We start from the raw sequence: 14,570 nt of genomic DNA, 5'->3' as shown, positions 1-14,570 counted from the left end.
CTCAAACAAAATAACCACCTTGTTAGTAAATACAGTACAAACAGTGCTTTAATCATGCATAAAATGCCATCAGTACTGTAGACTGATGTTCACAACTAATGATCATGTGATCTCATGTGATCTACTAGTATCAGTATTGGTTTTTTTGGTGTTAGGTATCAATGAGCCTTATCTGAAATTATGTTTGCAAGCAGTAAACTGAAAATAAGCCAACCACAAAATTGTATGTAGTAAGTGCATTTTACCTTGTATTATAAGATAAAAACATTGTCGTACATTTTAAACTGCTGTTTAGTTTACCACATCAAAAAGTAACACCATCATTACTATAACAAGACTATACTACAAGTAATAGCCTTTATTTTGTTCCTGTCTAACTGTAGTTGTTGTAGATCCTTGCTGTCACTATGAACCTGACTGAGGCCTTGTTCAATATCATCCATCACAACTATATGAGTGAATAAACAGTAAGGTAAAGTTATATGAAGTTGACCATAAAACTAAACGTACATGTTTTACTATGTATTGACATGAAAATACAACAAACAACAAAACCAAAAGCAGGCTAATTCACAAAAATGACATTTAGTAGCATTCACATTTACAAGAAACAAGACACAATAAAACAAGATTAGTCTACTCTAGATATAGTGTAAGGTTACGTATGTAGCTCCCTTTATGTGGTCTGTTTATAATTGTTAATGGAAATGTATTCCATTGTGGGAGGTGTGGGGACATGCCCACTCAGATATTAAGAGGCCTTGAGATTCAAAATAGAAACTTAAATAGATACTTAGAAATGTTAACAAGTCTATTAGATTAGGTTACTGCTCTATTAGAATATCTTAATCTTTATTTTTAACCAGTAAAGTGGGGGTCGGCCCCATTGTTTCCACCTCTTGTGCTGCCACAGCATACAGAAAACTAACTCATAATTCATCAAAAACATTTCAAAAAAAAATATTGATCAAAAATGACCCAGCAAAGTTCACCATAGTCTCGTGCCCAGACCCCACCCACTGCGTTGAGAAGGGTCTGGTGACTTAGGCTACATTTTTGGGCCTGCCGCCATATTATTTATGCATTTGTATGTCAACCATCTTTGTTATTCTAGCCTATCAAATCACAATGTAGCTGAATTAAAGCATCTGATTAGTACAAAATGAAAAAAATGGCATAGGACCCAAAGCCTATGCATTTGTCACCAGACCCTACTCAGTGGGTGGGGACTGGGCATGAGACTAAGTTCAGTACTACTCATCTTAAAAACATTAGGAATTCAGGCACCTCCAGAAAAAATGCACTGGAGGGCCTTTCCAAAAAAATATTTTTAAATACTAGTATATGTATACAAATATATATACGGTGCAACTTATATAGACTAGTCTAAAGTAAATGATTGTGGGTTCCAGTTCTTTTTAAAGAAAAATGCAGATTTTATAACACTTGTATAGTTGTAGTCACAAAAAAATTATGAAAGGCCCAAGTTAGGTGTCAAACCACAACATCTTCAAGAACATACAATTACGCAATAAAATGTGTCTAGTCAGGTCATGGTTACTTGGACTCCCTTTAATGTGTACAGTCTAATGTACTTAATAGATAAGGAATCTCTTTGGCCCAAACAAGAGCAGAAAAGACAACCATAAAGTCCGTTTGTTAGGTGCAACCGCTTAATAAAAGTTCACAATGAAGACATAATCCAAGTAATTAAAAAAAATGTCATGAAAATTAAGTCTTGCGGTGGTGCGATTTGCAGTTACCATGTGTACCAACATTTAGAGTCCAGTTTCTGTATAAATTCTTCTTATGGTGCTTGGTAAGTATAGCAAAATGCTCTTTCATAGGGTTAACCACGTACTTGTAGCAGTTACACAGAATTGAAAGAATATAAGTACAATACCAAGTGAACATTCCAGCTCAAGCATTGGCACAAGAATTGGCTCCATTGAACACTCATATTTTCATACAGTCTTTGGATACTTGTGAACTAAGGTGTTTCAACTTATAAAATCAGGAGCAACACAAAATTTAACAAATAAATATATATCAATACTGCAGTTACTATACAGTTTATTTACTAATGCCAGGAGCTCACATGTGGAACAAGATGTCTGAGTAGAGGAAATTTAGTAGCTGCAGCATTAATTCAAGAAAATTATAGTATATATACTTTGTATCAATGGGATAACTTTAATCATTTTAAAAACAGAAATGTTGAACACAATTAACACTGTTGAGGATTGATACTAGTGAAATCACGTTGTCACTATTATATTAATAAGGAATTTAGTGGCAGATGTTGCTACCTGAAAAAAGCTTTAAAAGCTATTAGAATGCATCTTAATTTTAAGCACAAACTCAAGCCCAAATTCAAGTGTCTATGGATGAGTTTTCTATAAAAAGAGCTGTGCTGCTTGCCCATAGAACAAACAATAGCTTTAAGCTTAGCTAAACTCTTCTTCACGCTTAGCTCAATAGTTCTACAATTTCGTTTGTAAAGATTTGAAGCAGCTTTAAAACAATCATTACCACATGGAGGCAAGCATGAAAATTGGCTTCCACTCAAAATTCAACCTTTTTATTGCCATTTGTTCATCATGACAAACATATCATGAATAACCAGCTAATAGTTTACCATTATTCTGAGTGCTATGACAGTCTAGTATAATTACCTACGGTACAGATTTAACGCAACGTCGCACTCGCGCGCGAGTCATAGGATACCACTCGCTAAGCACCCGCACTCGATCGAGCGTTCCTTATCGAGTGCTCTTGCTCGAAGGGGGTACTCACTCGAATGAGAGTTTGCTCGAGGGGTTGCTACACTCGCTCGAGCAAGTGGTGCCTAATGCTAATACATATCATAAGCGCTTATTAGTTTAATACTAGATACGTACAAGCGCTTATTAGATTAAAACCAATGACTTACGCTCTAGTGAAGTTTGGAGCAATCATTAGTGAGATCCTGTCAGCAATGTTGTATGATCTTCAATGCCTTCAATTTATCACTTTAAATAAAAGCACAATTCTAAATATTTCACGCAATAGTGTGCGCATGTGCAAAGGAGAGTGTTGTGTGATTGTGTCGTGTGTGATTGTGACGAGGAGCGATTGTGATGGCATCAGAAAGAGTGGCGAAAAGGTCAACAAAGGCAAAGAAAAGTAAACTTCTATTTTGTTTGTGTATAGCTAGTTGTTATAGAGTGTTTGCAGCTAACCAATTTCACGGCATGCAACAACAACAAAAAACTAAAACTCCGTTAATAGTCGGCCTTGATGTGTTAGAGTGAAGTGATTTACTAGCATGATTGTGGTTTAGCAGATGGATTAGGTGCATGATCGAGCTTAAGCAAACTTGATAGAATGAGCATTAAATGGAGAAAGCAGTCACATGGCACAGTAAATGCTAAGGTAAACAGTAAGAATTTAAAAGACACTGTTAGGTTATGTGTTAGAGTAGTATTAGAAGTTATTTAGTGGAATGATTGAGCTTGAGCAGATGGATTCCATACTGGGCTTTATAAAGAGAAAGCAGTCACATGGTGTTGCAAGCTTAGATAAACAGTAAATTTAAAAGACACTGTTATGTAATGTGTTAGAGTAGTATTAGAAGTGCCTTTGCAGCATGATTGAGCCTGAGCAGTTGGATCCCACACTTGACAGAAGTGCTTGTAACAGTTAGCTAAAATGTGTATTCATTATTTTAGAAGTGCAAATATATTATGTTTTGTTGCACAGCCTAGTTTAAGTTTATTGGAAAGTTATGCACATAAATTTTTACAGGTGTAGCTCCTTATGCCTTCATTGAATACGTCGATGAGATCTACACTGCAGTTGTTCCCACTCGTATGCTTAAAGGAACATCCCTGTTTATTGATGGTATAGCTCAAATCACGGAGGGAAAAGCCATTTATGAAGTAAAAATATTGTCTTTAGGTAAGAAAGGTGTGTTTCTGTTGTTTGTCTATTTTAGCACAACTGCAGGAACACAAAAAGAATGTAAGCAGGACCAGGAAAAGTATGATGAGGATGATGAAGACAGCCAGTCAAATAATGGTAGTGAAGAGGACAGAGAGAATTTCATGGATGACTACAGTCAGATTGAAATGGATGGTAGTAAAGATACACAGGATAATACATGCAGTGATCAGATAGAAGATAAGTGCAAAGATAGCCGTGATGGAAAAGAGAATGTTGAACCCAGGCAAAACAAAAGAAAGCAGGTATGTTGAATTGGTTGCTAACTTTTCTGATCACTAATCATATGTGATGACCCACTGAACAAAAAACCCAACCAGTTTGCATTTTTTCAAACATTTTTATGACTGCTTCATAATTTAGAATGGAAAATAAATGGATTGTTCAAATTTTATCAGATAAGTGCTCATGGAATCACAATGCTAGACAGGTGGAAGTTTTTGTTGTTTTCTTTTATGGTCACTTTTTTTTTACGGCATCATACACTAACACTTGTATGTGGCGGTAAGAGGGTTAATAGTCTGACCTGTCAGCTTGTTTTTCATACAATGCCCTGTTACTAGGTGATCAACTAACCAGGTGGGGCCACTATAAGCCATTGTTGGAATGTTGTGGTTATCGTAGGCATGCTATTAAAATTATAATCACCTGACTGGCATGCTCTATTTCAACAGGTTGTGTTGTATATTTTATTTCTTTTACTTTTATCCCAGAAGTGTAAATCTGATACTGCTGTTAAGAAGCAAAAGCAGACAGGTAGCAAGCAGACAAGGAGAGTCCCTGTCCAAAAAGTCAAGACCAAGAGTGAGGGTGATAAATTGAAAGGTGATACTGTAGCAAAGAAAAGAAGGACTAAGAAGAGGTGGTAAGTGTGTTGTGTCTATATGTATGTGACCGTCTCAACCGAAACCCGTATTGTTCGCACATTTGTTTTTTTTACTATTATTCTTGACATTATCTACAGTGTATATGGAGTTGATACTCAAAATTTCAGGTAATTCTGGTTAGCAGTTTGGGAATTATCTTAACCAAAAATCTACAACTTGGACCAGTTTGGAAAGCTTTGTTATTTTACTAGCTTAGATCTTCCAGCTGGATATTAGCAAGTTGGGGTGCACAATGAAAGTCATGAAAAGAGACAACTTTTACCACTCACCAAGGCTGACGGGTCTATTTGAGATAACTCACTAGGATAGACAGCAAGTGCAATCAGTCTTTAAATGTGGCATCACGGCATGCAAAACACCACACTGCTGCATAAATTTCTTAAGCTTTAGGCTTATGATATCATCAAAAGTACCACAAATCCCATTGTGATTTACACGTTTTGGGTTTCCTTGATTGTTCTCTACACGTTTAAACCACTGGCCAATGCTATTATACTGAGTTACTTGCATTCGTGCTGTCTTATTTAGTACTGCATACAGAATTGTAACCTCAATTAATGTATACATAATACTTTACTTTGATCTAGGAAAAGCCGGTGTTGGAGGTTGGTCCTGACACCCCTAAAGATGTTGACATCACTAAAGTAAGTGTTATAAATTCGACAAAGTGTCTTATAGATCCGAAGGGCCATTTAAATAGAATTAAGGGAATGCTTAATGTTTTTATCTCTAGGTAGACAAAGGGAAGATGGCAAGCGATGAAACTGATAGGGATGCGATGAGCAATGAAACTGATAGGGATGCGATGAGCAATGAAACTGATAGGGATGCGATGAGCAATGAAACTGATAGGGATGCGATGAGCAATGAAACTGGTACGGATGCTATGAGCAAAGAAATCGTTAGTGATGTGAACACCCAAGAAATTGATATACCAGTAAGAATAACAGTCTGATTATCAAAAAATGCTCTGGATACTTTTAGGTGATTGAAATGTATCGAGAGGATCCATTCTATATGGATTTTGATGACTTCTTGTACAATAGGGTATGCATGCTATATTAGCTGTGTTAAAATTTAGTATAGTTTTAATATACTAGTATGATGATGACATGAGCGCAGAATTGCATCCTTCTCTACCCAGTTCAGCTGATGTTAAGGTTTGTTTTGACTTACATAGTGGTACACTTTATTATGTGGCATGTAAGCATTTTATGCTTAATAGCCCTTTGGCACCAAACTCCACTAAAGTGGCTTTGTTAACAAAATAGTGGTCATCATTTTGGAGCAACATGTTTATTGGTATTGGTTTTGATTTGTGTGTACACTATTTTGCCACAATAGGTGTTATTCAATACCTTTTGCTTGTTTGTTTAGGATCAGAAGTATGAAGATCTGAATAAGACAGTGTCGTCTTTGCAGGAATCTATTCAAGTAATGTCCAGAGGGTTAGTAATGGTGTCGTCAAAATTGGATTCGTTTGGAGCAATGCAGCAACCACCTACCCACTCAGGTATGTTTGGTAGTAAAGCAAATATTACTAGTGGGTGTTTGTTTGCTTTCATCAGTGTATTTTCCGAACTCTATTTCTAAAGTACGGCTGAAACAAATATCAGATTTTGTAAATTCCATTTTTTCCAATATGCATGCTTGTACGAAAAATGCAAGTTTTTACTGAAACAGTCGCAAAAGTAATTCGCTGTTTTCATTTCCGTGGATAGACTTTGAACACGCTAGAATCACTTTTCATCGGAAAGGAAACTTGAACTATTACACGAAATTCGCTTAATTACAAGTGTGATTCCCTAAAATTTTCCACGCTTATGTATACCGTGGCATTGTTTAATAATGTTTAAGTATTAGAATACTTTCTGTACTAACCGAATCAAATATTTGTTTCAGCTCTTCTAAAGTTTCTCATTTTCGTCTCTATTTTTAATTCTGTAATGTACTGTGTAGGACCTAGTGAGCTTGCAGGACCTGTATATGTTCGACAAGAGCAAATCCCAATTGTACAACCCATAGAATCTAGCTTTTCTGGTAAGTAAGCTCAGAGATTACGTGTGCTACAAGTGTTATGTTATACTCCTTGTATAGAGGTGCATTTGTGTATAGAGGTGCATTTGTGTATTCAAATTTAATGTTTCTTGGCTCCACCACTGCCGTGATACTAGAGTTTTAGAATCACCTTCTTCGTAGTAGTTGAAAATAACTATAATTAAAACTATGAATGTAACTGTTATTCATGAACTATAAGTGACACTGTAAAGGATACACTGTACTCGTGTTTATTAAAGTGTGTGTAGCCATTTCCATCCTATAAACATTACGGCAAAGTTTTTTTCAATTTTAGAGCTTGCACATGGAAGTGGAGTAAATGTACTACCTAACTGTTCACCGCCACCAACTTCACAAGGGCCCGGTGCACAACCCTTAGAATCTAACAATTCTGGTCAGTAAATTTGAAAGCTCAGATTGCGTGTAGCACACAAGTGTTATATGTCATACTCCTTGCATAGAGGTGCGCATTTATGTTATTCAAATTTACATTATGTCTTGAAATGTAGTGATGTGCGATACATATCGAATTATCGATACACATATACAATATCACAATATCGATATTGCAATACATTTATCAATGTTTTATTCGCACATGGAAATGCTAAGGTCTGGTTTTGTACAACGTACAGTGTAGCAGAGCTGTTCGCCTGTTTCTCAGACTTGAAGCTTGTTACACGGTCTGTAATGTCTGGAACTAAACTATGAAAATTTGACGGCCACCCACACAGTTAATTACTTTGCTTTTTGGCTGAAGTTCACTATATTCCATATTGGTATCATATCATGACTACACAAGGTTTGAGATACACCATTTTAGCTGTATCGCACAACACTACTAAAATGGCTCCAAAGTTGTGGTAATGCTTGAGTTTAAGGAAATACCTTCTTGCTCATTACCAGATTTAGATGGTGGCAGCTTGTGGAGAAAGTGTAAGTGCTGGAAACTGGAAATGAATCAATAAGGGCTTTCACTACTTCACAATTGACCACCAAATTTTAGGAAAAAAATTTATGAAGCAGTGCTGTAAACAGTTTATTAAAACTGATCTGTCGCAAAGTCTGTGTAAAACAGCAGTGCTTGAAACTAGTGCTGGGCGGTATACCGAAAATACCGTATACCGCGGTATTTTCATTAAACCGTTTCAAAGGTATTTGTTTCTGAAAATACCAGCATGAATGTGACTAGTGTGCAGGAAGCCAGAGACAAGGTGGTTGGGTTATGTGTTGGTGGTTTGGTGGTGACCACAAGCCTCTCCTAACAGCAACTGTTAGGTTTCAGGTTACATTGTAGCACCTGCCTACTGTCATGTAGTTAGTAAAATATTTTTATAACCTGCTGGCTAGGGACCCGTCGATTTCGCCAGCAAAATGTTTAGCATAATGGTTGGGTAAAAGCAATGAGCAAAATGCTGGCATAATAGGTGCAACTTTTGTGGAGTGGACATAAAAATTGCACAAAAGATCGAGATACTCTAATCAAACAGTCAGACACGCTAAAATATCTACAATGCATAGCTAATTGTTACAGGAACAACAAGTGACAATCGATATACCCTAATAAAACAGCCACACATGTTAAGCAATATTAGCTGGCTTCTTGCTTTACATGTTAGAAGTAATTTCTGATCGAGCTCTAATAGAACAGTCACTTTAAGGCGAAACTGTAGCTTTGCACTTGGAAATATTCAATTAACAAAGATAAGTACTGAGCAAAATTTATAATTCTTGAGCAAAATATGGAGCATAATAGGGGAAAAATAAAAGAATTGCTGGAAAGAAAAATAGGTAGAAAAAAAGCAAAATAGACTGGTCCCTACTGCTGGCCATGGGTAACTTTCAATTGTGAGTAGTTACAGTTAACAATTACTGTAAAAACATATTATTAGTTCCTTACCAAGCTGAATACCGTGAAATACTGAATACCGGGGTATTTTCTTCAATACCGTACCATAATCAAAAAATGCCATACCGCCCAGCACTACTTGAAACAGTGTGTCACGTAAAACAGCAGTGCTTGAAACAGTGTGTCAATATTGTGTCTGGACACAACTAATTAACGGAGTAATGCAAGAGTTTTAAAGTACTACAAAGGGTTTGATGCAACCCACAATCTAAAGATGACACTAGTAAACAGGCTATAAATGCATTTTATACTATCTGAGCTGACAAGTACTAGGGGACTGGTACTAACTCGAGGTGTGGTTAAAACAAATACCTTTGGCTTGTGGTCACCCACAAACTAAGTGCCAATGTCTTTGTGAAAGGATATCCAGACACTGTTAAATGCAAATTACCAGAACTTGCACTGCTTTAAGAGGGCATGTTAACTGTTATTCATGCATGGACTATAATATAAGTGACACTGTAAAAGATACACTGTACTGTGTTTGTTTATTAAAGTGTGTGTAGCTATTTACGTCCAACAAACATTATGGTAAATTATATTTTCAATTTTAGAGCTTGCACATGGGAGTGGAGCAAATTTACTACCTACACCACCACCACCAACTTCACGAGGACCAACTGGACTATTGCCTGAAAGTGAACTTACTTTGATCTTTATGAAAAGCTGCTCACGCAGGAATATGAGCGTACATTTGACCAGAAGATTGTTTACGGAACAAGTTAGAAAGACATCGAATGTCTCTGGACGCAATAAACAACAGTTAGATCCAAGAATTATCAAATACATTAAGAGTACTTCTTTCAAGTATTTTCCGTCACAAAACACCGACATTTCCAAAGAGTGGGCAGATTGTATAATCTCAATTGATGAGAGTTGCCGACGTCTTCGTAACAAGCCCACTAAAAAACAACTGCAAGGACTTAATTGATTGTCATACTACTTCCCTGGAAACTGGATTTGGTTTTTTTTTTTTGACCTGAAACTGGAACTGAGCTTTTTGATTTATTAGGAAACAGTTAAAAACTTTTCATGTTTTTATATCCAATCATGTTCTTATATCCACACTTTCATTATTTGAAAATTAATCATGATAAATGTTCAAGGTAGTACAAAAGTAGCATGTTGAATGTTTCAGTTGCACTAGTAACCACTAGGTTCACCATGTAATTCTATGACTTTTGGGATAACCTTGCGTAGGTGACCAATGTATTTTCTGCATACGGCTGGTGTTAGTGTTTGCCAAAAGCTTATTACACCTTCCTTGAGCTGGTTGAGATCCCTTGGTTTGTGCTTAGTTCGCAAATACTGTTTCAATGAACCCCATAAATTTTCTATGGGGTTCAGATCGGGACTTTCTGGTGGAGTTGGCCACCAATTGATGTTCTTCTCTTCGAAGTAATCTTCTATGTGATTACTGCGATGTTTAGGGTCGTTATCCATTTGAAACCTATGCCCTCCAGAATCAGAAAATCGGTCAGCTATAAATGGCACAAGAGAGGCACTCAAAATGTCTGCATAGCGGACAGCATCCATTATGCCAGTGAACATAACAACACGGGCTGCTCCACGTGCAGATATGGCTCCCCAAATGTGCAGCTTTGCGGGATGTTTCGCTCTCGGCTTAAGCTTTCTAGGCTCTTTCCGTTTCCTGAAGCACAACCGGCCATGGTGTTCCAATTGTATCGTACACTCATCTGAAAAAATTACATTGTTAAAATCTTCATTAACCCGGCGCTGTTCCTTGCACCATACCAGCCTTTTGGTTTTGTTCAGATTTCTAATAAGCTGGCAATAGTGGGGTCTAGTGCACACCCACCCTAACGCCTGGCGTTGGCGTTTAATGGTAGATAAAGTCACCTCCAAGTCTGGATATTTTTCTATTAACATTGCTCTCAAATGCCTTGCTGTGGCTTCATCATTCTGCTTTAGTTCATCGTTAATCATTTTCAACATCTCTGGTGTAATCTTCCTATCACGAGCTCTTCGTTGCAAATCCGTGTACACTCCATGTTCCTTAAATTTTTTAATCAGACGATACAGGCTTCGCTTCGTAGTAGCAACTTTTTGTTTCTTCAATATTTGTTCTATATCTGCCACAGAATATCCTGCATTAGACAAGCTAAGAGCACTTCTTCTTACACTCAGGGCGAGCCTTGGCATTTTGTCAGAGTGTCGACATTCTGAACTGTCGAGTCCACTCGAGAGTAAACTGACTTTACCCGCGAGTGATTTTAAAAACATTACATTGTATAAATTATGTATATGTACGTATGTAGCATAAGTTTTACAGTACGTATCTGATCAACTAACCTCAGGTCATTCTGCTTGCCCTTGACAGCTCGAAATAGATTTTTTGTCTGGCGCATATTCAAATTATTTAATAAGTAAGCGCCTTGTTCGCTTCGAGTGTTTTTCTTACGTTCGTACTCGCAACTGCGAGTTCAGGTGCGAGCGCTCGACCTCGTATTCGATAATGACTACTCGAGACTCTAGTTCATAACGGATTGCTCTCCAGAGTGGGTCACTCGAGAGTGCGACGTTGCGTTAAATCTGTACCGTATGTTAGATAACATTATTTAATTAGGATAGAAACTTACTATTAACCACAGTTACTGGGCTGCACTACCAATGTAAATGCTTATACAAATTGTATGAAAGCTGTTCTAAGCTGCCTCATCCTGTGTACCTTGGTCTAGTGGTGTTATCAAAAAGACCTTCACAAAAATTGTAACACAAAACCCGTATTACATACTTATCCTGTTTTGATTAGTTTCCATCTGCAATATAGAGGTGTGTTTGCTTGAATCACTGACTTTTAAAGCAAATAAGTTAAGCAGATAACAGAATGATTCCCAGGCTGCAGGACATTTATTAAGCAATAGTGATCAAAATGCTGATCACACAGTTGTACAAGTTTTTTTTTTTATAAACAAGCATCTAAAAGTGTGAGCAAATAGTTGAAAGTTCAGTCAAAAAATTGGGTAACGGTTAGAAATTTTCAGTATATTACTGATGGTGCTGGATTGGCTGTTGGACACTATTTATCTGATTGTGTGGAGCTACTTATCTTATTGGTAATGTTACACAAAGACTTCAAATGGTATTTTAAATTTGTAATTACCCAGGTAGAGAGAGGCGAGTTGGTATTGCAACCTATTTGCCAATGCTTGTCCATCCAAAATTCAACACTTGCTTCTTGAAAACAGTGGATATATTAGAGGCATACAAGAATAACACAAAGTGAAAATTGATGTTTGTTACACAGGGTAGAGAATACAACTCTTTTTATAGATTACCTGCGTGCTTGATTATTTCTGGAGTTGAACAAATTATACTGCAAAGGCCTCAGAACATGATACTAAAGTCCTTATACAATAGATTAAAAACATTCTTAAAAATTCTTTGACTAGAAGTTTAATAAGGCCTGCCAAAATCAAAACCCACAATCAAAACTGTTAGATGGTCCTATATAAACTCTACAACACTACTACACACTGATCGTCCGTATCATCATGGCATTGATATTATTACGTGATATCTTTTTATTTTTTGGAGAAGGCCATACACTTTCTGGAGGCCTTTGGAAAAATAGAAGTTGAGATGTCCAGTAAGTCTAACGTGCAGCTGTATATCATATCTAATCCAAAACAGCCAAGCTGTAAAAAAAGAGTGCGGCCCTGAGAAAGGCTATGGTGAAAAAAGATGTGAAATCTAAGGTGGCGGCCAAGAAATGGCTGTGATGGTAGGTTAAGGTCACGGGATAGTGAGCGACTGTCAAACAAAAAATTTATTACGTAATTAAGGCGGGCTTGGTGTTGTTGTGTTTTGTATCAGCTGGTAACAGGCTTAAATTGTTGGGAGAATAATAGCGTGCTGACTGGACAGTTACAAGGTACAAGAAAACACACGTAACAGTACAAGATAACATAGATACAACACACTTAGCAACTGGCGCACCTGTAAGCGCATGTGTAGTTTTGCTGACTAATGGCGATATTTTCCTGAACCAAAAATCAGGACTGTCAAACTAGTTGTTAACATTTTGTATAAACAGACTACTAGTCTGGCTTCTTGTATAGGTCCTGACGGAGCCATTTGTTAGAAATAATGTTTCTAGTGCTTGTGATATCAATTTAAAAATTAATTTTGTGACTAGTGTCTTGCTTTAGGCCATATTGTAGTCATATTTCAGCAACTATACACATTATTCACAAATCCTCTTGTCAGTCCCTCACAAGTGATGTTCTTCAAACTTTAGAATTGTTCATAAGTTCTCATGGTTCTTCATTGGTCTGATTTTTGGTTCACAGTTTTCACTGTTCGGCATGGGGACAATTCATGTTTCCATAACAACATTTGAATTCCATGTCGATTTATGAGAAGTTAAGAATGCATAAATATTTGATAACAATACATTAAGAAAAATCAAACCCCTAATCATGAAAAATGATCGATAGTGTACATGTGGGGTTTACAGTATCCCGTAACCTTAATGGTAAAAATTTTAATAACGACAAGTCAGGTGAATTTTGTGCCAAGAACAAGCGGCACCAAATTCACCTGAATTGTTGTTATTAAAATTTTTACCATTAACCTACCATCACAGCCATTTCTTGGCCGCCACCTTGGATTTCACATCTTTTTTCACCATAGCCTTTCTCAGGTCCGCACTCTTTTTTTACAGCTTGGCTGTTTTGGATTAGATTTCACTTCTTTTTGTATTTGTATACCCCAAAGCCGGCCATAAACGGCTTTAGGGCTTTTTAACCTGTCAATTTTTCTTTACTACAGGAAGAAGAAAAGATGAAGCAGGGTGATTTCTTTGTAGCTAACCTCTCTGCAAGGTGGTCCTTCTAGCTGATCTCTCTACCGGATGACTTGTTTGTAGCTGAAATCTCTACAGGGTGATTTGTTTGTAGCTGAACTCTCTACAAGGTGACTTCTTCTAGCTGATCTTTCTACAGGGTGATTTGTTTGTAGCTGAATTCTCTACAGGGAAATTTGTTTGCAGCTGAACTCTCTACATGGTAGTTTCTTTGTAGCTGAACTCTCTACAATGTGACTTCTTCTAGCTGAACTCTCTACAGGGTGACTTGTTTCTAGCTGATCTCTCTACAGTGTAACTTGTTTCTAGCTGAACTCTCTACAGGGTGATTTGTTTGTAGATGAACTCTCTACAATGTAACTTCTTCTAGCTGAACTCTCTACAGGGTGACTTGTTTGTGGTTGAACCCTCTACAGGGTGATTTGTTTGTAGCTGAACTCTCTACAAGGTAACTTCTTCTAGCTGATCTTTCTACAGGGTGATTTGTTTGTCTCTACAGGGCAATTGGTTTGTTTGCAGCTGAACTCTCTACATGGTGGTTTCTTTGTAACTGAACTCTCTACAATGTAACTTCTTCTAGCTGAACTCTCTACGGGTGACTTGTTTCTAGCTGATCTGTCTACAGGGTGACTTGTTTCTAGCTGAACTCTCTACAGGGTGATTTGTTTGTAGCTGAATTCTCTATAGGGCAATTTGTTTGCAGCTGAACTCTCTACATGGTAGTTTCTTTGTAGCTGAACTCTCTACAATGTAACTTCTTCTAGCTGAACTCTCTACAGGATGACTTGTTTCTAGCTGATCTCTGTACAGGGTGACTTGTTCCTAGCTGAACTCTCTACAGGTGATTTGTTTGCAGTTGAACTCTCTTACATGGTTTCTTTGTAGCTGAACTCTCTACAAAGTGACT

General features: G+C 37.2%; 2 protein-coding genes across 5 annotated transcripts; both read left to right on the top strand.

Moving 5' to 3' along the window:
* The first annotated feature begins 2,926 nt into the window (after positions 1–2,926).
* LOC136247373 (high mobility group nucleosome-binding domain-containing protein 5-like) lies at positions 2,927–4,938 on the top strand. Its single transcript, XM_066039040.1, has 4 exons — positions 2,927–3,165; positions 3,787–3,939; positions 3,988–4,226; positions 4,695–4,938. Exons 1-4 carry the CDS (start codon positions 3,120–3,122, stop codon positions 4,848–4,850), a joined length of 594 nt encoding a protein of 197 aa, XP_065895112.1. The 5' UTR covers positions 2,927–3,119; the 3' UTR covers positions 4,851–4,938.
* A 463-nt stretch (positions 4,939–5,401) lies between these two features.
* Positions 5,402–9,947, top strand: LOC136247372 (uncharacterized). Of its 4 annotated transcripts, XM_066039035.1 has the most exons (8): positions 5,404–5,512; positions 5,602–5,805; positions 5,853–5,915; positions 5,969–6,028; positions 6,246–6,381; positions 6,828–6,908; positions 7,222–7,320; positions 9,390–9,947. In XM_066039035.1, the coding sequence occupies exons 2-8, from the start codon at positions 5,617–5,619 to the stop codon at positions 9,764–9,766; spliced, it is 1,005 nt and encodes a 334-aa protein (XP_065895107.1). In that variant the 5' UTR covers positions 5,404–5,512; positions 5,602–5,616; the 3' UTR covers positions 9,767–9,947. The 4 variants fall into 4 exon arrangements, with proteins under 4 accessions (XP_065895109.1, XP_065895110.1, XP_065895107.1 ...); XM_066039037.1 differs by lacking the exon at positions 7,222–7,320 and having other exon boundaries at positions 5,402–5,512; XM_066039036.1 differs by lacking the exon at positions 6,828–6,908.
* The last annotated feature ends 4,623 nt before the right edge of the window (positions 9,948–14,570 follow it).

Source organism: Dysidea avara, chromosome 2, assembly GCF_963678975.1.
Source record: "Dysidea avara chromosome 2, odDysAvar1.4, whole genome shotgun sequence".
NCBI classification, from domain to species: Eukaryota; Metazoa; Porifera; class Demospongiae; order Dictyoceratida; family Dysideidae; genus Dysidea; species Dysidea avara.
This window is presented reverse-complemented; position numbering and strand designations above follow the sequence as displayed.